This window comes from Protopterus annectens, chromosome 10.part0 (assembly GCF_019279795.1).
Source record: "Protopterus annectens isolate FY-2018-M chromosome 10.part0, PAN1.0, whole genome shotgun sequence".
NCBI lineage: Eukaryota > Metazoa > Chordata > Ceratodontiformes > Protopteridae > Protopterus > Protopterus annectens.
The window spans coordinates 1,814,269,117-1,814,295,944 of record NC_056744.1 but is presented as its reverse complement, the minus strand read 5'-3'; the positions used below and the strand labels follow the sequence as shown (position 1 = coordinate 1,814,295,944).

The following is a 26,828-nucleotide window of genomic DNA, read 5'->3' as shown; positions in this document are numbered from 1 at the left end:
TGTTACCTGCCTCATGGGACTTTTATTCAATGCCCTATCTGTAGACATTTGCACAGTACTTGCCTCACTTTACCTAGAAACCACTAATCCCACGATCTTGCCAGGCACTGGAACCTGTGATTTTTCACCTTTTACTTTTGGATATTCATAGATTCAGACTTCCAGTTAATAGAATTCTCCTCCTGCCGCACCACTTTCGTGCCTTCCCCAGACTGGAACCTGTGATTTCACCTTTTACTTTTGGATATTCATAGATTCAGACTCCCAGTTAATAGAATTCTCCTCCTGCCGCACCCCTTTCGTGCCTTCCCCAGACTGGAACCTGTGATTTCACCTTTTACTTTTGGATATTCATAGATTCAGACTCCCAGGTAATAGAATTCTCCTCCTGCCGCACCCCTTTCCTGCCTTCCCCAGACTGGAACCTGTGATTTCACCTTTTACTTTTGGATATTCATAGATTCAGACTCCCAGGTAATAGAATTCTCCTCCTGCCGCACCCCTTTCCTGCCTTCCCCAGACTGGAACCTGTGATTTCACCTTTTACTTTTGGATATTCATAGATTCAGACTCCCAGGTAATAGAATTCTCCTCCTGCCGCACCCCTTTCGTACCTTCCCCAGACTCTCATTATCTTTTCCTGACATCCCACCCTCAGTGCTTCTTTTATACCTGCGTATAGTGATGAGTTGTCCACTTTTGTGCGTTTGTGTCCTGCTGGCTCGATAGAGGTCACCCCTTTTTCCAATTTCCTCAATAGAGCTGCACTCAATATCATACAGTTTCTTGTGTCTCGGACAAAGTCCTGAGTGCTTGATCCATTATCATAGGGTCTCCTAACATTCGAAAAGTGTAATTTGACATCCTTTTACCCATTTGTTAGTGTTTATGTCTTCTGTAATTTCAGTGACACAGACTTCTGGCTTTGTTCTGTATTCATTAAGTTTCCATCTTTAAATCATTTATACTTCCATCATCCAATATTAATAATCTACATATTGTATCATCAGCCATTACTAGTGTATACAGTCATTATCAGACAGTTTACTTAAAACATGCACAGCTTTGCCTTAAAATAGATTGGTTAAAAATGTTACCCTTTCACCCTGCCCAATTTCGTGCCGATTGCACATGTTCATATTCCCAAGTAAAACTGTCAGATTTGGCTCCCTGTTTTACACAGAGGTAAGTGTTTAGTACTGGCCTTGGTGCCCAGGGTTATGTTTTCACCACTACCACTCGCATGCCAGTGGTGGGGACTAATAATTATTTTTTTTGTGTCCTGGCCCACCTTGTCCCTGTTCTAGCACACCTTGTCCCTGTCCTGGCCCACCTTGCCCCTGTCCTGGCACACCTTGCCCCTGTCCTGGCACACCTTATCCCTGTCCTGGCCCACTTTGTCCCTGTCCTGGCCCACCTTGTCCCTGTCCTGGCCCACCTTGTCCCTGTCCTGCACCATGGTAAGTTCATGCTGATGATTCCTTTACTCCTCTGCACCTTCATGCATTTCATTCTTTCTGCTGCTGTGATTTCCAGACTTTTTATCTCCATCCCTTTTCTCATTAAATCGGACTGAATTGATTATGTTTGGGGATGGCTTGAATTACTTTGCAGCATGTTGTGCAGATACTGCTGATGAAATCCTATCTCTGGGTTCAGTGCACTGAATGTTAGATCTACCCAATACAGCTATTATTTTATCCACTGTCACACTGGTAGGTTGGATACCTTTCAGTCTGCATTCTTTGTCAGCTGTGCCACTGACATTTTTTCAAACTTTACAAGTATCTTAGTTGCCTGGCTTCCTCACTACACTACCGAAAAAAGTAAAGTAACTGCTGTGTATTTACCTTGTGGTTTCAAGGATGCACACACTTTCTGGTGACAGAGCTGTTTTTGTAGGCTATACAGCTTTGGCTGGCAATATATCCACAGTACTACAAGCTATTTTATTTGACAAGTTAAAGCATTTAAATCCACACTGCTGGTACCAATTTACTGTGTGATAGTCGGGGGCTACAGTGTCATGATCCCCACCACAAACAGCCAAGCAATATGCAAGTGGCAATTGTTCAGGAGAGTATGGATAGTGCACATTGCTGCCTTGGATATTAGCAGACACTTGCCAAACCTAATAATAAACGTAAATTGTACAACTACAAATTAGAATAATAATCATAAGCTTATAATGATCTCATTCAGCTCATACAGAGCTCAGTCCTTCCAGTGTATTAGCAGTGGTACACACACACACACACACACACACACACACACACACACACACACACACACACACACACACACACACACACACTTTCTTAGGGGGTTAATGATATAGTTCGAGTACCAACATTCCTTTCCAGTGCACAAAAATGCAGATACTATCCATTTTTAAAACAAGCCAACATTAAAATATGTGCAGCTATGACTAAAACAGTCGTAATTCAAAAAGCAGAAGCCCGTAGTTGCATTTATACCAGTTAAGTCCACATGTGCACATACCTTTCAGCTAATAAGTACTGCACCATCACAAGCACTTAAACCACATAACATTATTTACTTAAGTAAATAAAATTAAGCAGACCACTTTGTAAAATTAAATATACAAACAGCTTTACAGTTGCACAAAGAAATATCAAATACGCAAGTTTAAGCAGACACATGATATAAAGAAAAATGTGTAGTTAGCAGATTATCTGCACCTGTCAGTCTTAGTAGATGTGTAAATCCAAAACAACAGTTACACAACTTATCAGGCAGTTTATCTTTCAACATGAATTATGTTCCATAAATGCAGTTCAGTTGTGTACACTTCAGAATCAAGGTGGACACTGGCTTGACTTAACAGTCAGTCTCTCTCTCTCTCTCTCTCTCTCTCTCTAAAAAGAACTTGAACATTATTTGCTGTTTTTCTTAAATTTGAATGTAAGGTTTCTTGTTTGATAGTTACATACCTAATGTGTGTACATCTGAGAAGCTGACTGTACTCTTATCTGTACTGCATTTTCACTGGAAGTAACCACCACAATTTTAGTTGCACAGCTTTTTAATGAAGAAACAATTGCCTCAGCTTAGTACAATACCACTGCATCAGTTGTGTTTCCTCTGAAAGCAGTTCTGTTTTCTTTAGCATAACACCACTTCTCCACAGGTGTGATGGTCACATCTTCCCCACAAAGGGTGAGGGAGGTGGATATGGTCATGTCTTCCCCTGTCTTACGAATGGTTGAAGGGGGTGGGTATGGTCACAGCTTACCCTGTCCTGCAAAGGGTTGAGACGGTGGATATGGTCACAGCTTCCCCTGTCTCGCGAAGGGTTGAGGAGTGGGTTTGGTCATAGCTTGCCCTGTCTTACTAAGGGTTGAGGGGTGGACATGGTCACAGCTTCCCCTGTCTTGTGAAGGGTTGAGGGGTGGATATGGTCACACCTTCCCCTGTCTTGTGAAGGGTTGAGGGGTGGATATGGTCACAACCTCCCCTGTCTTCTGAAGGGTTGAGGGGTGGATATGGTCACAGCCTCCCCTGTCTTGCAAAGGGTTGAGGGTTGGATATGGTCGCAGCTTCCCCTGTCTTATGAAGGGTTTGAGGGGTGGATATGTCCACAACATCCCCTGTCTTACGAAGGGTGGGTTTGGTCACAGCTTCCCCTGTCTTACGAAGGGTTGAGAGGTGGGTTTGGTCACAGCTTGCCCTGTCTTACTAAGGGTTGAGGGGTGAATATGGCCACAACTTCCCCTGTCTTACGAAGGGTGGGTTTGGTCACAGCTTCCCCTGTCTTACGAAGGGTTGAGGGGTGGGTTTGGTCACAGCTTGCCCTGTCTTACTAAGGGTTGAGGGGTGGATATGGTCAATGCTTCCTCTGTCTTGTGAAGGGTTGAGGGGTGGATATGGTCACAGCTTCCCCTGTCTTGTGAAGAGTTGAGGGGTGGATATGGTCACAACCTCCCCTGTCTTCTGAAAGGTTGAGGGGGTGGATATGGTCACAGCCTCCCCCGTCTTGCGAAGGGTTGAGGGGTGGATATGGTCACAGCTTCCCCTGTCTTATGAAGGGCTTGAGGGGTGGATATGGCCACAACTTCTCCTGCATTACAAAGGGTTGAAGGGTGAGTTTGGTCACAGCTTCCCCTGCCTTACAAAGGTTTGAGGGGAAGGTACTTGTTCTTTGGCATGTAGCCCTGAAATAGTGCTCCAATCACACATGTAAACTAAGACAGAAAGGATAAAGGAGGTGTCAGACAAGCAGGAAAGAGGAGAAAATTAACACACATAAGAACAAATAGTGTAACTTAGCATTTTTAGAATGTGGCCGGACAGTATTACATAGTAAGCATGACTCAGAATGTGGTCGTACAGTATTACACAGGAAGAGTGACTTAGAACGTGGCCGGACAGTATTACACAGGAAGACTGACTTGTAACGTGGCTGGACAGCATTACATAGTAAGCATGACTCAGAATGTGGTCGAACAGTATTATACAGGAAGAGTGACTTAGAACGTGGCCGGACAGTATTATACAGGAAGAGTGACTTTGAATGTGGCCGGACAGTATTACATAGTAAGCATGACTCAGAATGTGGTCAGACAGCATTACACAGGAAGAGTGACTTAGAACGTGGCCGGCCAGTATTACATAGTAAGCATGACTCAGAATGTGGTCGGACAGTATTACACAGGAAGAGCGGCTTAGAACGTGGCTGGACAGTATTACACAGGAAGAGTGACTTAGAATGTGGCCGGACAGTATTACACAGGAAGAGTGACTTAGAACGTGGCCGGACAGTATTACATAGTAAGCGTGACTCAGAATGTGGTCAGACAGCATTACACAGGAAGAGTGACTTAGAATGTGGCCGGACAGTATTACACAGGAAGAGTGACTTAGAATGTGGTCAGACAGTATTAGGTTCATAGGTTCATAGATTAGTACTAGGCTAACTGCCCTTGCAAGCCATTTTAAACCTAGCCAATTATCCCTTGTGAGACTCCAATCCTGCACCTTGTGTTTGTAAGGCAAACACCTTAACCATTACACAGGAAGAGTGACTTAGAATGTGGTTAGACAGTATTATACAAGAAGAGGGACTTAGAACGTGGCCGGACAGTATTACATAGTAAGCATGACTCAGAATGTGGTCGGACAGTATTACACAGGAAGAATGACTCAGAATGTGGTCGGACAGTATTACACAGGAAGAGTGACCTAGAACATGGCCGGACAGTATTACATAGTAAGCATGACTCAGAATGTGGTCGGACAGTATTACACAGGAAGAATGACTCAGAATGTGGTCGGACAGTATTACACAGGAAGAGTGACTTAGAACGTGGCCGGACAGTATTACACAGGAAGACTGACTTGTAACGTGGCTGGACAGCATTACATAGTAAGCATGACTCAGAATGTGGTCGAACAGTATTATACAGGAAGAGTGACTTAGAACGTGGCCGGACAGTATTATACAGGAAGAGTGACTTCGAATGTGGCCGGACAGTATTACATAGTAAGCATGACTCAGAATGTGGTCAGACAGCATTACACAGGAAGAGTGACTTAGAACGTGGCCGGACAGTATTACACAGGAAGAGTGACTTAGAACGTGGCCGGCCAGTATTACATAGTAAGCATGACTCAGAATGTGGTCGGACAGTATTACACAGGAAGAGCGGCTTAGAACGTGGCTGGACAGTATTACACAGGAAGAGTGACTTAGAATGTGGCCGGACAGTATTACACAGGAAGAGTGACTTAGAACGTGGCCGGACAGTATTACATAGTAAGCGTGACTCAGAATGTGGTCAGACAGCATTACACAGGAAGAGTGACTTAGAACGTGGCCGGACAGTATTACACAGGAAGAGTGACTTAGAATGTGGTCAGACAGTATTAGGTTCATAGGTTCATAGATTAGTACTAGGCTAACTGCCCTTGCAAGCCATTTTCAACCTAGCCAATTATCCCTTGTGAGACTCCAATCCTGCACCTTGTGTTTGTAAGGCAAACACCTTAACCATTACACAGGAAGAGTGACTTAGAATGTGGTTAGACAGTATTATACAAGAAGAGGGACTTAGAACGTGGCCGGACAGTATTACATAGTAAGCATGACTCAGAATGTGGTCGGACAGTATTACACAGGAAGAGTGACTTAGAACGTCGCCGGACAGTATTACATAGTAAGCATGACTCAGAATGTGGTCGGACAGTATTACACAGGAAGAATGACTCAGAATGTGGTCGGACAGTATTACACAGGAAGAGTGACTTAGAACGTGGCCGGACAGTATTGCACAGGAAGAGTGACTTAGAACGTGGCCGGACAGTATTACACAGGAAGTGTGACTTAGAACATGGCCAGACAGTATTACACAGGAAGAGTGACTTAGAATGTGGCCGGACAGTATTACACAGGAAGAGTGACTTAGAATGTGGTCAGACAGTATTGCACAGGAAGAGTGACTTAGAATGTGGCCAGACAGTATTACACAAGAAGAGTGACTTAGAACGTGGCTGGACAGTATTACATAGTAAGCATGACTCAGAATGTGGTCAGACAGTATTACACAGGAAGAGTGACTTAGAACGTGGCTGGACAGTATTACATAGTAAGCATGACTCGGAATGTGGTCAGACAGTATTACTGCACAGTAAAAAGAAGATTCTGGCAGGAAGGTGTAGGAATTTCAAGTAATAATACATGAGGTGAGGTAGACTGTTACAAACATGGGTCAGTGATGGGGGAGGTCTGGGTATGGAGGTAAGTGGTTAACTTTGTTTAAAAGTAACATTGAAGGAAGGGATGAGGGAGTATCAGTTTAATTGATGGAGCATCTGATGTGAGAGAGGAGGAGGAACACCACACCATAAACTGGGAAGAAGGATCAGCAAGGATTAAAGCCTAAAGTATGTGACATGGCTGTTAATTTAGGCTCTGATCCTTGTAGATCCTTCTTAACAGCCATGTCACATAATTTAGGCTCTGATCCTTGCAGATCCTTCTTAACAGCCGTGTCACATAATTTAGGCTCTGATCCTTGTAGATCCTTCTTATGTGACATGGCTGTTAAGAAGGATCTGAAAGGATCAGAGCCTAAATTATGTGACATGGCTGTTAGGGATCTATGTGACATGGCTATTTAGGTAAAGGAAAGGGAAGGGAGAACTGGTGGTAAGTACACAGACATGTCAGGAAAAGAGGAGATTCTAAGGAAGGCAGTATAAAGGGAAGGGAGAACTGGTGGTAAGTACACAGACGTGTCAGGAAAAGAGGAGATTCTGAGGAAGGCAGTATAAAGGGAAGGGAGAACTTGGTGGTAAGTACACAGACATGTCAGGAAAAGAGGAGATTCTGAGGAAGGCAGTGGAAAGGGAAGGGAGAACTGGTGGTAAGTACACAGACATGTCAGGAAAAGTGGAGATTCTGAGGAAGGCAGCAAAGCAATGGGGTAGGAGGCAGAGAATTCTATTATGTGATTCTGAATCTATGAGTATTATACTGGCAGATTGAAGCTTCATGGTAGAAGGGGGAATGGGAGTAGATTGAGGTCCTGAAACATGAGGATTTCAGACAGCTGGTGGGGCCTGTTTCAGAAAGGCTAGAATTCTAGAATCTGATATAACCAGGGTGGAAAGGCTGGAGGATAGTTAAGGTGAAGATGCCATTAACCATACGGTGATTTTATAGTGGGGAATAATTGTCAGAAACCTAAGGCAAAGATGAAGGTGTAAGATATCAGGAGATGGTTTATAATGACCAGAGGGGTGATCAAGGAGGAGTCGGAGGACTGAAGGCATCTTAAGGGGTGAGCAGACTTGCTATGGGACAGGGATATCATACTTGGGGGGGCTGTGAACAAGGGTTTAGGGAGATGCTGGAGATCAGGACTAAAGCTGTATAACAGGTGGGAGGGAGGAGCAGGGAGGTGGTGTATAACCAGTGGGGGGTGTATAACCAGTGGGGGGGGGCAGGGGAGGTGATGTAGGCAGAGTAAAAGGATTTGAGCAAAAGTTAAACATAAGAATGTGAGGGTAGTGAACAGATCTAAAAGTGATTTGCTGGAAGGAGTCCAAAAGAGATCAAAGGCTTTATCTGTATTAAACAAAAACCAAAAAAGGAAGGTAGAGATTGACCTGGCTAAGCTAAGGAAGGATGGGAGGGAAGCATGGAAAACAGAAAAAACGGATCTCAAATAGGGCCTTGTATCAGTCTTCAGAAAAGAAAGGGCATAATAGGAGGTGCAGTGGACAGACACTGAGAGAGAATTGACTGTCCAAAGAGGAAGATAACACAGCAGGGGCAGATGGACTGCCTCCTTAGGTCTCCAGAAGTCTGACCATTGTCATTGTGTTGGTGGATTCCGTGATGGAAGTCTTCCAATAGATCGAAAATAATTTAAAAAAAAAAAAAAAGGGAAGATTGTAAATATGACATCCTTGTACAGGGAAGATTGTAAATATGACATCCTTGTACAGGGACAATTGTAAATATGACATCCTTGTACAGGGAAGAAAAGTAGGAAATATCAGAGGCACTGCAGGTCTAGTGGGCTAACATGAGTGTTGCAGTGAAAGTTATTGTGCAGAAAATTTGAAACAGAGACTGATGGCTTTTCTAACGGATGAGTCTCCTGGACAACAGCCAGCATGGGTTCATGAGCAGAGCATGGTGTCAGCTAAACCCAGTCCAGTTGTATGACTGGGTTATAGAAGAACGTGATAGATAATTACCAGTAGATATGTTGTGCCTGGATATGACCAATGGATATGGTGGCATTCCTAGACTTTGAAACAGCATATGACAAGGTCCCAAGAAATCTGATTTGGGACATTGTGTAGTGGTAGGAAGTCTGAGAAGCATTAGTAGAATTAGTGCAGGCTATGCATAAGGACTCACTGACTCGAGTACAATGTTCGGTCTCACAGGTCTCCATGGGAGTGGGTGTGCACCAGAGTTCAGCTCTGAGCCCACTGCTGTTCATACTGGTGATGGATTACATCTGGGAACAGGTTGGTGGGGAGTATGCGGCATTACAGGCAGACTGAGTGAGAACTTCGGCAAATGTTCAGGGAATGGAGTGCCAAACTGAAAGCACAGTGAATGAAACTGAGTACAGGTAGAACAGTTGTAATGGCAACAAATGAGGGAATCAGAAGAGCTGAGAATTGTGAAAAAAGAAACTAGCAGAACAGGTTAACTGCTTCAAATATCTGGGAATGGTGGTTGAGGAAATGGAAGGTGTGACTAAGGAGATCAAAGCTAGACTCAGAGGGAATGCAGCAAAATGGCACGGAGTAACAGGGGTAGCGTATTATAGAAGAATGCCAAAGAAGCTGAAAGGTAAGGTGTACAAAATAGTGGTATGACCAGTACTACTATATGATACAGAAACCTGGGCAGTAAAGGCAGGGCAGTTGAAGCTAGAGTTGATGGAAATGAAGTGTCTGAGATGGGTGATAGGATGCACACTGTGGGGCAGGTAAAGAACTATGGACAGCGTATCAGAAACCAAACTACTTCCAGTTACAGAAAAGTTCAAAGAGAACAGATTATGGTGGTTTGAGCACATTTGCATAAAGTAGAAGACAAGTTTGGTGAAGATTTGGGGCAGACGGGAAAAAGGCAACAGGAAATGAGGGTGTCCAGCAGAGAGCTGGATAGATTGTGTGAGAGAAGGCCTGTGACAGGCATGACTATCGAAGGTAGGAAAGAGGCAGTGAATTAAGAAAGATAGTGACAGTTGACGTGACACCCCGACCCCATGTAGAAAATTAGAAAAAGAGGAACAACGATGGTGGGTGATGGTGCTGTGCTGGGATTCAAGAAGGCTTTTGACTTTATCATATATTGACAGCTGTTAGGAAAACCGAAAAGGGTTGGGGGTAGACCCAAGACTGAAGAACTGGTCTGCAGAGTAACTGAAGGATGGGACAGAGAATGTTTGTGAGAGTAATGATGGACAAAGTAAGGGGTGCAAACAATGATTATGGGTAGAATAACCGCTACAAACAGTGGAGAGCTAAATGTATTGTTCCTGGGCCTAATACTTTTTAATGTGTTCATGTTCAGAAATGTTTGGTGGGACAGACAGGATAAGCTTACAAAAAAAGTTACAGCAGTGAAAGATGGGGAAGAGACTAGAGAAGGATTTAGAAGGACTGAGCAATTGGACAGAAATATTGCAACATGAGGTTCATTGCAGACAAAGTACTGCACCTGAGCTTCAGCAATCCCAGTGTGGAGTGTCTGCCCTGGTGGGGGAGGGCAGAAGTGATGGCAGCAGAGCAGCAAAAGGACATGGGGGTGTTGGTCACACCTGAACTGGAGCATGAGGCCTGAAGTTAAAGGGCAGTAAAGGACATGGGGTGTTGGTCACACCTGGACTGGAGCATGAGGACTGAAGTCAATGGGCAGTAAAGGACATAGGGGTGGTGGTCACACCTGGACTGGAGCATGAGGACTGAAGTCAAAGGGCAGTAAAGGACATAGGGGTGTTGGTCACACCTGGACTGGAGCATGAGGACTGAAGTTAAAGGGCAGTAAAGGACATAGGGGGTGGTGGTCACACCTGGACTGGAGCATGAGGCCTGAAGTTAAAGGGCAGTAAAGGACATAGGGGTGTTGGTCACACCTGGACTGGAGCATGAGGAATGAAGTTAAAGGGCAGTAAAGGACATAGGGGGTGGTGGTCACACCTGGACTGGAGCATGAGGCCTGAAGTTAAAGGGCAGTAAAGGACATAGGGGTGTTGGTCACACCTGGACTGGAGCATGAGGACTGAAGTCAAAGGTCAGTAAAGGACGTAGGGGTGGTGGTCACACCTAGACTGGAGCATGAGGACTGAAGTTAAAGGGCAGTAAAGGACATGGGGTGTTGGTCACACCTAGACTGGAGCATGAGGCCTGAAGTTAAAGGGAAGTAAAGGACATAGGGGTGTTGGTCACACTTGGACTGGAGCATGAGGCCTGAAGTTAAAAGGCAGTAAAGGACATAGGGGGTGGTGGTCGCACTTGGACTGGAGCATGAGGCCTGAAATTAAAGGGCAGTAAAGGACATAGGGGTGTTGGTTACACCTGGACTGGAGCATGAGGACTGAAGTTAAAGGGCAGTAAAGGACATAGGGGTGTTGGTCACACCTGGACTGGAGCATGAGGACTGAAGTCAAAGGGCAGTAAAGGACATAGGGGTGGTGGTCACACCTAGACTGGAGCATGAGGACTGAAGTTAAAGGGCAGTAAAGGACATGGGGTGTTGGTCACACCTAGACTGGAGCATGAGGCCTGAAGTTAAAGGGCAGTAAAGGACATAGGGTGTTGGTCACACCTGGACTGGAGCATGAGGCCTGAAGTTAAAAGGCAGTAAAGGACATAGGGGGTGGTGGTCACACTTGGACTGGAGCATGAGGCCTGAAATTAAAGGGCAGTAAAGGACATAGGGGTGTTGGTCACACCTGGACTGGAGCATGAGGACTGAAGTTAAAGGGCAGTAAAGGACATAGGGGTGGTGGTCACACCTAGACTGGAGCATGAGGACTGAAGTTAAAGGGCAGTAAAGGACATAGGGCGTGGTGGTCACACCTGGACTGGAGCATGAGGCCTGAAGTTAAAGAGCAGTAAAGAACATGGGGGGGTGTTGGTCATGCCTGGACTGGAGCATGAGGCCTGAAGTTAAAGGACAGCAGTAGTAGTTGGCAAACAGAGTCCTGAGGTATATCCTTAGGGGGTGCAGGACTACAAGCAAAGAAGTACTGTTTCCACTCTACCAAGCCACTGTGTACTGTCTGCAGTGCCTGAGGCCCTGAAACAAGGAGAGGAGTATCACCCATCTCGAAGGAATCCAGAGAAAAGCTACCACACCAGAGAGGTTAATAGGATTGAGCAGAAAAGATATGATGAGATGAAAGGAAATGGATCCGTTTGTACTAAAGCTCACAAGAGGAAGAGAGGGAGATAATATGGGTGTCCAAGATGCTACCAGGGACCACCCTGTACAAGGAGGAGACAGTGGGAGAATAGACCACATACAGCAAACTGCAGGGACTTGCTGCTCCCTAGATCTTCAAAACTACTTTATGGAAAGGGTTATGGAAGTGTGGACTGCAGTGCCAGAATTGATGACTGACGCTGCATGCAGAAAGGCTTTAAAGAAGGCCAGGTCAGGTGAAGGAGTGAGGGAGAAGATGGGGGTGGAGGGGAGAAAGAATGTTAAAAGTGGTTCGGCAGCAGATTATGTAAGCTTTCTGTCGCCTCCTTTTCTCCTGCAGAAATAATGCAGTATTTATGGGCTGCTGAGTGAAATAATGTGTGTGGACTTGCACTAATTAGTGTATAAATATAATAGTTTTTATCCCTGCTAAATAATCACCTTCTGTTTCTTTAGTTTCCTGTTCCATACCCCGTGGTTCCAAGCAGCTTGTATCTCCCTCTATTTCACTGAGCCCTGTTATGTTTATCACAGGGGTTATTTCACTGAGCTTTGTTATGTTTATCACAGGTGTTATTTCACTGAGCCCTGTTATGTGTATCACATGGGTTATTTCTCTGAACCATGTTATGTTTATCACAGGGGTTATTTCACTGAGCCGTTATGTTTATCAAAGGGGTTATTTCAGTGAGCCCTGTTATGTTTATCACGGGGGTTATTTCACTGGGCCCTGTTAAGTTTATCACAGGAGTTATTTCTCTGAGCCCTGTTATGTTTATCACAGGGGTTATTTCACTGAGCCTTGTTGTGTTTATCACGGGGTTATTTCACTGAGCCTTTTTGTGTTTATCACAGAGGTTATTTTACTGTGCCTTATGTTTATCACAGGGGTTATTTCACCGAGCCTTGTTGTGTTTATCACAGGGGTTATTTCACCGAGCCTTGTGTTTATCACAGGAGTTATTTCACTGAGTCCTGTTATATTTATTACAGGGTTTATTTCACTGAGCCCTGTTATCTGTATCACAGGGGTTATTTCTCTGAGCCCTGTTATGTTTATTACAGGGGGTTGTTTCACTGAGCCCTGTTGTGTTTATCACAGGAGTTATTTCACTGGGCCTTTTTGTGTTTATCACAGGGGTTATTTCACTGAGCCTTGTTGTCTTTATCACAGGAGTTATTTCACTGAGCCATGTTATGTGTATCACAGGGGTTATTTATCTGAGCCCTGTTATGTTTATCACAGGGGTTGTTTCACTGAGCCCTGTTATGTTTATTACAGTGGTTATTTCACTTAGCCCTGTTATATTTATCACAGGGGTTATTTCTCTGAGCCCTGGTATGTTTATTTACAGAGGTTATTTCACTGAGCCATGTTATGTTTATCACCAGGGTTATTTCACTGAGCCCTGCTATGTTTATCACTGGGGTTATTTCACTGGGCATTTGTCACAGTGGTCATTTCACTGAGCTCCGTTGTGTTTGTCATCATGGTTATTTCACTGAGCCGTGTTATTTTTATCACAGGGGTTATTTCACTGAGCCCGGCTATGTTTATCACAAGGGATATTTCACTGGGCCCTGTTACATTTATCACAGGGGTTATTTTACTGGAACCTGTTTTATTTATCACAGCAGTTATTTCACTGAGCCCTGTTATGTTTATTACAGTGGTTATTTCACTGAGCCCTGTTATATTTATCACAGGGGTTATTTCTCTGAGCCCTGGTATGTTTATTTACAGAGGTTATTTCACTGAGCCATGTTATGTTTATCACCAGGGTTATTTCACTGGGCCTTGTGTTTGTCACAGTGGTTATTTCACTGAGACCCGTTGTGTTTGTCATCATGGTTATTTCACTGAGCCCTGTTATTTTTTATCACAGGGGTTATTTCACTGAGCCCTGTTATGTTTATCACAAGGGTTATTTCACTGGGTCCTGTTATATTTATCACAGGGGTTATTTCACTGGGCCTTGTTGTGTTTATCACAGGAGTTATTTTTCTGGGCCCTGTTATATTTATCACAGGGGTTATTTCACTGAGCCCTGTTATTTTTATCACAAGGGTTATTTCACTGAGCTCGGCTATGTTTATCACAAGGGTTATTTCACTGAGCCCGGCTATGTTTATCACAAGGGATATTTCACTGGGCCGTGTTACATTTATCACAGGAGTTATTTTACTGGGCCCTGTTATATTTATCACAGGGGTTATTTCACTGAGCCGTGTTATTTTTATCACAAGGGTTATTTCACTGAGCTCGGCTATGTTTATCACAAGGGATATTTCACTAAGCCCGGTTACATTTATCACAGGGGTTATTTTACTGGACCCTGTTTTATTTATCACAGCGGTTATTTCACTGAGCCCTGTTATGTTTATCGCAGGGGTTATTTCACTGAGCCCTGTTATGTTTATTGCAGGGGTTATTTCACTGAGCCCTGTTATGTTTATCACAGGAGTTATTTCACTGAGCCTTGCTGTGTTTGTCACAGTGGTTATTTCACTGAGCACCGTTGTGTTTAGCATCATGGTTATTTCACTGAGCCCTGTTATTTTTATCACAGGGGTTATTTATCTGAGCCCTATTATGTTTATCACATTGGTTATTTCACTGAGCCCTGTTATGTTTATTGCAGGGGTTATTTCACTGAGCCCTGTTATGTTTATCGCAGGGGTTATTTCACTGAGCCCTGTTATGTTTATCGCAGGGGTTATTTCACTGAGCCCTGTTATGTTTTTCGCAGGAGTTATTTCACTGAGCCCTGTTATGTTTTTCGCAGGAGTTATTTCACTGAGCCCTGTTATGTTTATCACAGGGGTTATTTCATTGAGTCCTATTATGTTTATCACAGGGGTTATTTCACTGAGCCCTGTTATGTTTATCACAGAGGTTATTTCACTGAGCCCAGTTATGTTTATCACGGGGATTATTTCACTGAGCCCTGTTATGTTTATCACAGGAGTTATTTCATTGAGTCCTGTTATGTTTATCACAGGGGTTATTTCACTGAGCCCTGTTATGTTTATCACAGAGGTTATTTCACTGAGCCCTGTTATGTTTATCGCAGGGATTATTTCACTGAGCCCTGTTATGTTTATCGCAGGGGTTATTTCATTGAGCCCTGTTGTGTTTATCACAGGGGTTATTTCACTGAGCCCTATTATGTTTATTGCAGGGGTTATTTCACTGAGCCCTATTATGTTTATTGCAGGGGTTATTTCACTGAGCCCTATTATGTTTATTGCAGGGGTTATTTCACTGAGCCCTATTATGTTTATTGCAGGGGTTATTTCACTGAGCCCTGTTATGTTTATCGCAGGGGTTATTTCATTGAGCCCTGTTGTGTTTATCACAGGGGTTATTTCACTGAGCCCTGTTATGTTTATTGCAGGGGTTATTTCACTGATCCCTGTTATGTTTATTGCAGGGGTTATTTCACTGAGCCCTGTTGTGTTTATCACAGGGGTTTTCTTTTTATCTTATTATTTACTACAAAATTTTGTTAAGCTTTTTTTTTGCCCTTGAGCTATTGCTGGTATGTTGTTGTAATGTTATATTGCAGCGTAACTTATTTGTCCCATTATTTTAGACATTTCAGTGCTTATTAATTCTGTATTACACACCTATTCATTTTTGCCTCCATGTTGCCTCTTAGCCAGGTTATAACTGAAGAAGATTTCCATGGAGTATGCATGAATCTATTTAGAGTGTTTACACAGATTAGTGCGTATCTGCTTCCTTTGATCTGTGATTAGTTGGAAAGTTTTGATTAATTTCAGTCATTTAGAAAGAAATAGACACATGGAAAACCAAACTAGAACTGTTTCTGAAATAATTTGCCATGATCTGTAAGGATACCTACCATTAACGTGTCTGTTTTTGGAGTTTGTACTTAACTGAATAAATGCATCTGTTTACTGGTTAAAATTCTAGGAGCAAAGGGACTTTGTTTGCTTGTTTATGTCGTTATGTATGTGATTATCCTGTTAACAAGTCCCACTGAGCCCAGGGGCTCTTTTTAGGGGGAAATCTGGGAGGGGGGGTCAAAACACTCCAGCATGAAAAACATGTGACAAGAATGTAAAAGCTGGGAAATGTAAAAGTTTTCATCCCAAACCTTGCTGCTTTTTTCCATGTTTCAATCAAAAGGATTTGCTCTAACTTTACCAGTTGTAGGATCATCCATTTTGTAGTATTTTACTCCGTTTAATCTCTTGTACCGTTTATAGAATTTCCACCAGAATGCTGACCTAACTGCAGTGCGAGTAGCTCACTGGGTACCACGTATAGTTTTACTGCAGATGATCAGAAGGCTTTGGGTTCTGTCCCATAACACAGCAGCTGTCCTGCACCCCTGTGGTGCTTCCCTATGGAGGGGTCATTAACCAGGGTCTGAACTGCACTTGCTAGTACTAATTTATGGAGATTTCTAGTGTGCCATTGCTGACGAAGGGGGGAGGTCTCCCTGTATACTGGTAACATTTCCCCATCCATGTACATGTCACCTTGTCTCCCTTAAACAGTTTAGTGTGCTCTAATTGGTTAAAATAAGTAAACAAAGAGTAAGTTGTTGAAAGCCGTGTTGCTCTCATTATCTGTTAATGATGGCACATGCAGATAGCTCCCAGAATTCCTTGAAAACCGTCTTGAGTAGGAAGGGAGGAAGCACTCTTTCAAGGCAGATAACTTCTACAGAAAGATGGACTTGGACCCTAAAAGTATTTTAATTCCCTGTAGTTATAATGTTGATTTTGATTTGAATAACTCCCAGGTGAGTTCTGAATAAATTATGACTGTTTTGGCACCTTTGCTTGCTTTTCTTCAACTCAGGAGGTTCTACATTTATCCATACCTGGATCTCTGCCTGACATAAGCTCCCCATCTGACCGTTTATTGTATGGAAGATGTGGGTATCTCAGTTACACTCCTCCAAAACCAGATTGTTCCTGGGGCAGGGACAGTAGTGCACACTGTTGAGTGTAGTTTTTGCTTCCCCTGAGAAGGCATCACTTATTTTCTTCCAAAGGAAGACCTTTACATTAATAGCACTACTGAGGACCCTGGGGTACATGTTCATAGCTAATCTGATTGTAATTCTTACTAAACTCTACCTGAGGAAGATGCAGTGGTCCCTCAGTAAGCCATGCATTAGCACCTTCATCCCATCACCTGAAGAGGGTGCGGTAGTCCCTTGGTAAGCCATGTATCAGCACCTTCATCCCATCACCTGAGGAAAGTGCAGTGGTCCCTCAGTAAGCTGTGTATCAGCATATTCATCCCATGACCTGAAGAAGGTGCACTGGTCCCTTAGTAAGCCATGTATCAGCACCTTCATCCCATGAATTTGAGACTTTCACTAATCCTACTCATCCCATCACCTGAGGAAAGTGCAGTGGTCCCTCAGTAAGCTGTGTATCAGCATATTCATCCCATGACCTGAAGAAGGTGCACTGGTCCCTTAGTAAGCCACGTATCAGCACCTTCATCCCATGAATTTGAGACTTTCACTAATCCTACTCATCCCAGCTATCCAAGAGGGAGCTTCTTTCTGAGCAAACCTGGAGTTAACTTTGACCCACCCACAAAACACACAGACCTTTGACCATGGAGGTGTCAGATGTGGTCTGTACAGCCCACACTGGACGCCATAGAACTACAAGGGCAATGGAATCCTTGTATAGTAGCCAGATATGCTAGCCCTAATCTGTGCTGTGCAGGTCTTCAGGTACACCAGGTGCACCTGCACTCTGTGCATATTGATGACAGTGACAGACAGCATCACAGTGCTGTGATACATCAACAAACAAGGAGGCATTCATTCTTACCAGCTTAGAAAGTAACCATGAAGCCAATGTGAACTCTCACTGCATTACAGCTTCTTTCTAGAAGTGATTGTGCATTCTGACAGGAGACTCCAGACAGCCAAACTCATACACAGACTCTCATCAAGTCCACACAAACAGACCTTGGATCAGAAAACCTTCAGGCATTTATTGCAGAGATATGGAGCCTCTAGAATAGATTTTTTGTGCTTGTACCAAAAAGAAGACCATGGGGAGAACATTTTACTAAACCCTTCTAACCCAGACCACCTTGGGTTTCCCTTCATTGTATTGCTCCAAAACAGAAAATGCATGCATTTCCCCAGGAACTGCACCCTGTTAACTTAATGAGAAAGCATGTTAGTATATCCAGATCAACTCTGCCACAACCTGATTGCCTTAAAGATAGGTCTCTGATCCCCAACATATAGACCAGATGTAGTTTGCATTTTTTTAAAAATTAGATGTCTATATATTGGAGCTTTTCTTATTGGGCCTCTGCTAAAAAAGGGCACTGCTCAGTCAGACTTTCCCAATAAACAAATATGAGTGAGTGACTAAATGAATGAATGAATAATGCAGTTTAGAAAAAATGAAACCATTATCTGCTTGGTGCTCATCTAACCAAACTTACCACGTAGCATCTTTACTGTAACAGCATCATGGCTACAAGTGCTCTTTGTTGTTTCAGAAGTAGCTTACATATCCTTTCAGGTATGCCTTTCAGTGTTTCAGCCTGTCTTTCTGCAAGCTCTCTTATGGCCACATTTCTGGTACCCCAACTTTTCCTTAAGTATATCCTTCCTTTAGAAGGACACTAAGAAAATTGCTGACATCCCTAACATTAATTTAAATGTTTCTTGTTGGAAAAAATAATTTTCCCACCATTTGAAAACACACTGCTGATTGTAATGTAAAATTCCTGTCCTTGAGCGCCATTTTTGTCTTATGACCATTGTTTGTGTTAGGAGTAATTCTGAACTTCAGACTTGTGGTATCAGAACATAGATCTGTCTTGCACCAGGAAAAAGTGGCCTTTAGAATAAATGCATCTTTCATACCCAGAATTGCATGCTGACTGTTTCTACATCTGTGTCCACATCTTCATCTTCATAGAACCTCATCATAAAGGGCAGCTAGCTGATGTGCTCCTTTTGTGTGCACAAATAGCGGAGGTATCACTTCAGAAGGATAAAATAACGACATGGCTTTATTTTAAATGTGGAAAGGTGGAATCCATGCAGACCTTGTCTAAACATATAGTTGCCTGCATTGTGTGTGTTTATTTATTTATTTATTTTTACCTTCATGGCAAATCTGTGAATCCTAAAGCAAAAAGCTCTTCTTTCATTTTCAAAATGTTTCTGCCTAGGGCATTTGTGAGGTAGCTACCTGGACTTTCATCTGTACCTTTTCCAAATATTTTAACCTTGCTGCATTTTCCAGATGTTTTAAGCTGAGTACATCTTGTAAGTCTTCCGTCTCTCTCCCTCCCTGGAACTGTTATTGGGGCAGATACTGTTCTACAACGTCAGAGATCCCTATGAACACACACTATAGCTGTGACTTGCCATAGCACCGTATGTTTGAGTCTAGAGATCTCAGATGCATAAGTGTCTTCATCCCACTTTTCCTCACCAAGAAAAAGAAGTTAAAAGATTTTGCAATGCAGCAGCCTACGGGAAAGGTCTGTGGTCTCTCTGTCATGCCTACGGGGAGGGTCTGTGGTCTCTCTCTAATGCCTATCAGGAGGGTCTGTGGTGTCTCTTGTATGTATCCAAAATGGTGGGGGTCTTCTTATGAATATGTTTAAACACATTTTAGGCATCAGACAGTAAAATTGTGATCATCGTCTGAAACGGTAAGAAGGGAAAGAAAATTGAAGGAAGGTGTTGAATGTAGTCCAAATGGGCAGCCGTTTTGTGAAATAACACACTGTTTTGCATTCAGATTTCTACTTTCTTTGGGTCTTATTTCACTTTTTTTTGGCTAATAAAGCTATCATTTCAGTGGAGGAAATGACTTGTTTCCTTCACATTCCTGGACTGCCTCAGAAATCAGAAGCAATATGTTTGTATACATATACAGATTTATAAACAAGTATTAACTTACAGGCTTAGAGGCCCTTGTTATGCTTTAAAGTAAAAAGGTCATGTTTTGGTCACTGGTTGTTAGTGGGCCTAACCTGGTCAACAAAGGATAAGTAAGTAAAAATAAACAGTTTGCACAAGAAAACAATACACTGATGAAAGGAGCAGGTATGCATTTGATGAACAATTTGAAATGCATGGTATGGGTCTTACATTACCTGTGTAGCTGTAAACAGCTGCAAAATACTAGAATAGGTTTTCTATCATTAAACTAATTGTATTTGTTAGACTGTCATGCAGTGTTACAGTCTAGGATAAGTGTGTCCATTTTGGGCAGTTTACACTAATTAAATCTGGTTCGGTATCATAGTTCCTGTTGGCACAAATAGACAGTGAGCTTGTCAAATAGCTATCTTTACCTCATTAACTGTTATGGATGGAAATTGCATTTCATCTTTAAAATCCTATGCCGGCAGGTCAGAAAGAGGAACAAAAATGTATGCTTAATCTTAAAAACAATCAGCTATAGCATTCCCCTTTAAACTGCACGACCCTACATTACACAGCTGGAAATGTGACATCTGGGTAGTGTTACAGAATAGCCGCTGTAGCGTTGACACATTACAGAACTCATAATCGCAGTGCTTCTGATGTGTAATACAGAACTAGGACTAGAGCATCGTAGTGCACTTGGAAACTGGCCCAGAAATTGAATGTACATTTTGCACAAACATGACAATAACAGAGATGCAAGTATACGTGTTAAATGACTGACTGCTTCTGCACAAGCATGATCGTGACGTATTGATAAAAGTATATATTTTATGAATGAATAAATCACTGATTCATGGGAGATGTCATCCCTGAGTAATTCCTTGTTTTCTCTTCTTGCTGCTGGGTACAAGATTGCCATTTTCCTGGTGGACACAGAAGGATCTTTGGACATAGAGCAAGACAAGGAAGCCAGTGTGAAGCTGTCCGCCTTTAGCATGCTGATGAGTTCCTATCTGGTGAGTGTTTAGTAACTGCTTGTTCGAAAGTGTGACATAATAAACACAGGAAATGACGTTTAAACAGTTTGTGTACTGTAGGCTGTGGTTTTATGTATTAGTTATCACATTAATAACAATGTCCTAAGCACTCAATCAGTCGTGAGGGATTTGGGCACCCAGGTTGATAGCAACCTGACTTTTGACCACCATGTTGCTTCCATTTTACGAAAAGCCTTCTACATGGCCCACCTCATAAGTAAGGGTATCTCATCCAGGGAGAAGGAGGTCATAACATTCCTGTATTCTAGCCTTATAAGGCCCATTGTTGAGTACAGTGCCCCTTTCGGCATGTACCTCGCAAAGCACATGCAGCAGTTGGAGAGACCAGAGGTTCCTCACCAGTTCCTCACCCAGAGAATCCAAGGCCTCAGACATCTGCCATACACAGACAGGCTAAAAGCCCTAGTGCTCTACTCGGTTTCATGCAGACTTCTCAGAGGTGACCTCTGTCTGTCATACAAGGCGATCACGGACCCTACCTTGATGGGACTGCTGCATATCCGCAAGTCAAGCTCCACTCGAATAACCCGCACGCATGGCCTCATCCTGGTCTGTGACATCAACAAGACCTGTTGGCAGGACAGATTTGTGACCCAGAGACTCCCCCATCTATGGAACAGACTCCCTCTCCACATCAAGCAGAGTACCTCTTTACCCCTTTTTATGCACAACCTGGATAACTGGATGGGAAACAGAAAATATATCCCTGGGATTCCACCTGTGTGCTGGACATGGGCATTGGGTGCTGATTTGTCTAAACATGAGCTAAACTCTTGGCTATGCTTATAAGGGTCTCGGGGCCAATAGCCTAGTAACCTTCTATGATCCTAGCCCATACAGTGTGTTCTGATTCTTGTGGTTAAATGTGGTTAAAATGTGTAACATTTGATTGTTTAAATCCATTAAACAAAATATTATCTAATTCTAGATTTGCTGATAAAGTAGTTGCAACCCTAGAACACTGACTAAAGTTTGGGAAGAGAGCTGCATCCTTGGAGAATTGGTTGGAGGAGGATAGGATTATGCATTTGGACACACTACCTTCTTTGAAAGAGGTGACCTGACACAGATTCTAATTCCTCATTCTCCAACATAGACTGGATGTTGAATATGTGCCTTGTGTGATTTTCGTAGTTCATCTGCTGTGGGATATAGATTTGTAGCATCACCAAGTTGTGCCTTAGTACTTATGACCACTAAATGCATAGAGGTGCTCTCGTGGGTGATGATGGCTAAGACAACATCCTCCTCCTCCTCCTCCCTGTGGTTGCAGAATCCCAGACACCATCCATGCTACCGTGAGCCTCCATGGGACCATATCACCAATGACTCGGGCTCTGGAAGTGGAAGGTCCTACTTCAGAAAACATGCTGATGTTTTTTTAATTATGTAAGGCAAGGTCCAACAACATTGTTTGGGCAATAGCCCAAAAAAGTCCAAACAGTAAAGCCTAGCATGGAGTTCTTGGGTAAGAGACAAATCATACTTAAAGTGTAAAGGTTAGTTGCTTTTTCAAGGCTTTTTAGTAACATTGTCCCAAAAACTACTAGCATCCTGCATTCTCACTGTTTCCCATTACAATTGGGACACAAACAAATGTTATATTTTTCTGCTTGGTTTGGGTTTCACGTTTGTTATACTTTTAAATTACCTGGATGCAGGAAGCTAGTTTATATTCCTAGTAAAGTTGTGTAAGCATGTCAGTCCTGGGGTAGCCCATTTTAACGTCAGCATTTTTTTATTAGCAGAAATCCAAATTTAAAATAATAATAAAAAAAAACAAAAATTCAGGACATTTGTAGGATAATTATATCATTTAGTACATTAACTGTGCTAACAAAATAATTTACTCATAGATATCTATTCAAATGAATTGGCATTTGAACCTGTAAGTCTTAAGTCATGTTATTCAGTAGCACGGCTTCTCACTCCACCCGTGTGGTCACAGTTGAGCAGTATGCCTGGTTTCTACCTGGGGCTGCCATTCCACATCCTATTGATGTGTAAGATAAACCCCTCAAGTTGCTTAGCGATTACTTTACAATCTCAAGTAATTTAAACAGAGATTCAGCTTCAGTCTTCGGGATTTTTTTTTCTTGCTGGAGTATTTATTTCTGTGAGTGCTAAAATGGTACTGGGTATGTCAGTCAGGTTGCCATAACAGCATACACTGTCCCAGATGGTGACACATTTATTCTTTTTTTTGTATATTTCTATTACAGTGATAAAGATGGGTGCCTGACATAGCTCTCAACTGTACAGATTTTTGCAGAATGTCCACATTTTTGCCTCCTATTTTTGGTCTGTTCCTCATAAAATGTTTTTCCTGCAAATCACTGAAGGTTGAAGTTAAAGTTACTATATTGAAAGCCATTTGAGATTCAGACTTCATATCCTTCAGAAAATATATAACAATACAAAACCTATTATTCTATCAATTTTCTAAGTTTGTAAGAGCAGTATTTAAAAAGTGTTCCTATTTGTGCCCTTTGTCCCCCCATTATTTTTGGCTTTGTCCAGATTTCTTGCTTTGAGAGGTTGAAAGGCATGGTGCCTGACAGTGACAGCAGCAAGATGAAATATGTTACTGTGACTATTTGTTTTACTTTCTTTGCAAACAGGAATTAGAAATGACTTACCAAATGTCTCATTCTTTTGTGGAAGGGAGCAGTCATTATGTAAAACAAGGCACAGTTGCATGATCATAGTGACATGACCATTGATGTAGCTTGGAGCAATGCGTGTGTATTTTAACTTGATGCTGTCAGACAACTATACACTTCTTTGAACAAGTCATATTAGTGTTTGTTTTACAATGGTCATAAAATTGCCTTTTGCTTTTACACATTGACTTCTCATCAGAAAAGACAGGCACTTTGTGTACACTGTACACGTCTGATGTCTCTTTGAAAATCAAGTGAAATGCAAAATGGCCACGGTAATGTTTTTCCACTTGTTGCTCTTAGACACATTTTCTGTCCCTAGAGAAGCCATATCAATTGTCAGTAGTAGTAATAGTAGTAGCAATAGTGATATAACTGCCCTGGGCTTTCTCTAGCAACCTCCCTAAACCACCAAATGTATCCACTTTATGTGTATTGCTGTTTTGTTAAATTGCTATGCAAGTCAAATAAAGAATGGCTACAATTTATATATTTTGCAGATACATAACTTGCACCCATTCTTTATCGGGGTACACACAAGTTGACAACTATACTGATTTTACAGTAGTAATGAAAACTATTACTGCCTTATTCCTGAATGTGATGTTTTCCACCATATGAAGTGGTATAACAGAAAAAAGAAAAGGACAGCGTTACCAGGGATTGTGATCTGGCACTCAGAAGTCCAATGTGTAGCTGTTCTGTCACCTTTGCTAATAAAAGCACAATGTAACTTTGGTTTATAACTGAATATCCAGATTTGTTGCCCAAAAAATGTTGGGAAATGTCACTGTTTCAAGAGCTACAACATTCTATTTATGGAGTTCACCAATAGGAGTACATGGTCATTCCAACGTGTTGGATTGCAAAACTGCAATATACTTATTTTTCATTAGTTGTACAATACATATTCTACTCAAAGTGGCAGAATGCAGCTCATACCCCACATTTTTCTTTGTGTTATTACAACAGAAATAAAATAAATTAATATTTCACCAGTCAATGTGATGGTCATAGTGATGCCAGTGCTCTGTATACAGACATCAGCAGTGTGCTGTCATGTAAATCAAAACTGAGATGCAGTGAAATCAGTCAGAAGGGTAGAATGGCATTTTATACCAAAGCACCTGTCCATTAATTGTTGTTGAGGTGTGTTACAGGACATGAAATAAAGCATCGTGTATCCATCTAATATCCAGTGCTGTTTCAAAGAGCTTTTGCTGTCACAGTTTGGCACTATACCTGGTTTCTGCCTGGAGCTGTTTGACCCCCATTCACAGTGATGGGATGAAAGTAATCCTCAGCTATGAAGGCAGAAAGTTTTCATGATATCACAAGTAAAAATATATATGATGTGTCACCAGAAAAATATTTTTCAAGTGTAACACACCATGGCTATATTTCTGTGCTTTCATGCAGCAAAATTGGAATACATATTCAGCATTGAACTGCACTGAAATTCCTAAGGATAGTGGTCTGACATGCATTTTGTAGCTAATCACCCTGCTGTTACTGTCTTAAAGTTCCATTGTCAAAGTCTGAAGGAGAAGCTTTCACAATGCAAAAAATAAGATGACAAAGGGAAATGTAGACCAGGAGATTAGTAAAGCAGAAGTTAAACAAATAGAAGCTGAAGGTATACTGAAGTATACCTGCACTGAAGCATACCTGCACTGAAGCATACCTGCACTGAAGTATACCTGCACTGAAGTATACCTGCACTGAAGTTTACCTGCACTGAAGTTTACCTGCACTGAAGTATACCTGCACTGAAGTATACCTGCACTGAAGCATACCTGCACTGAAGCATACCTGCACTGAAGTATACCTGCACTGAAGTATACCTGCGAAGTGAGGGATTTAGTGTAGAAAGTTTAAGTCACAGCATGATGGAACTATGAGTCCCCAAAGTAAGGAGAAACAGGGGGAGCATGAGACATCTGAAGACATGGGAGAGAAAAAGACTAATATGGTGCAATGTTTATGTAAAGGAAAAAGCAAAACTAATCAATATAAAAAAGCAGCACCAAAGACATCTGAAGAGAAATCCAGACAAAGGCATCCAGATATGGAAAATTTTACAATACAATAAATGGAGGGGGGAAAAAACAAAACAAAAACAAAGGGGGAAGTAGAAAAGAGAATTGGTAATGGAGAGGTTAAAGAAATAGAAACTGAAGTTGTGGATTACCTGCAAAGTGACGGATTTCATGTAGAAAATCCAATTCTGGTAACATCACAGCAGGATAGGACAATGAGTCCCCAAATTAAGGAGAAATCTGTGTAACTGGAAGCATCTGATCAGTTACCATATGGAGGTGCTTTGGAGCCTTCGGTAGGAAACCAGTACAAAAGTTCATTTGGAGCTGCACAGCAAGGGAAGGAACAGGAAATGGTGGCAATTTTGACACAGTCAATGTTTTAGAGTGATAGGCCACTGAGTTCCTATGTGAAAGAGCAATGGATGACACAGCATGAAACTGAAAAGAATGCATCACAGGAAGATTTTATGAAATTTTCTGTAGAATGCCTGCAGGAAACTGAGAACAAAGAAAAATGCTTTCAGTTTAGAAGAAAATGATCTAAGGGAAAAGTTGCTTGATTTAATAAAGGTGGATAGACTTATTAAGATCAATTAAAGATCAACAGGCAAATAAGACATGCCAAATCCTCTAAGTGTAACTTTGAGAAATACTTGGCAATCACAGCCAAGGATAACCATAAGGCCTTTTACAGCTATGTACGTAGCCTAAAAGGTATGACCCAAGCATGTGCCGAACTAGTGACTAACGGCATCACACACACTGACCCCACAGAGATAACAAACCCTTAGCATATAGATTTGATGAAAATTTTACTCCCTGATCGCCTCCAAACTTATCTCAAATTTAATTCAATAAGCAGTTTACTAAAGTAACCAAGAAGGATGTGCAATTGTACAACATGGAGGGTGATTCTGTTGTTACTGTTCTTCATCTGCTGAGTGTTCCTTTGGTGTAGAATCTATGATATACCAGATCAGGTCACCGAGCCACTAAAAATACAAAATGTGAGCAAACAAATGAGGCTGCATCTGCATGAGTTGGTGACAACTCAGGTAGATGTGAAAAAACCGACAGCGCTTACTGAAAAATGTAAGGGAATTCTTTCAGCATTCTGGCCAAATTTCCCCTAGTCGGCATGAATGCCACCTTGTGTCTACCCTGAAAAGAGGCTACCAACCTAGTGGGATTAACAAAGTACAAGTAAAGGCCACAGGTTACAATAATAAACA

At 42.2% G+C, this 26,828-nt stretch overlaps 1 protein-coding gene across 7 annotated transcripts in view; it reads left to right on the top strand.

Moving 5' to 3' along the window:
- The window catches only part of LOC122814053 (RING finger protein 112-like), a 590,764-nt gene that overhangs the window by 294,046 nt on the left and 269,890 nt on the right, over nt 1-26,828 (top strand). For all 7 annotated transcript variants that reach the window (XM_044086656.1, XM_044086657.1, XM_044086659.1 and 4 more), the window contains one exon: nt 20,745-20,849. In XM_044086656.1, coding sequence (XP_043942591.1) covers nt 20,745-20,849 — 105 coding nt within the window. The remainder of the gene's footprint in view (nt 1-20,744; nt 20,850-26,828) is intronic.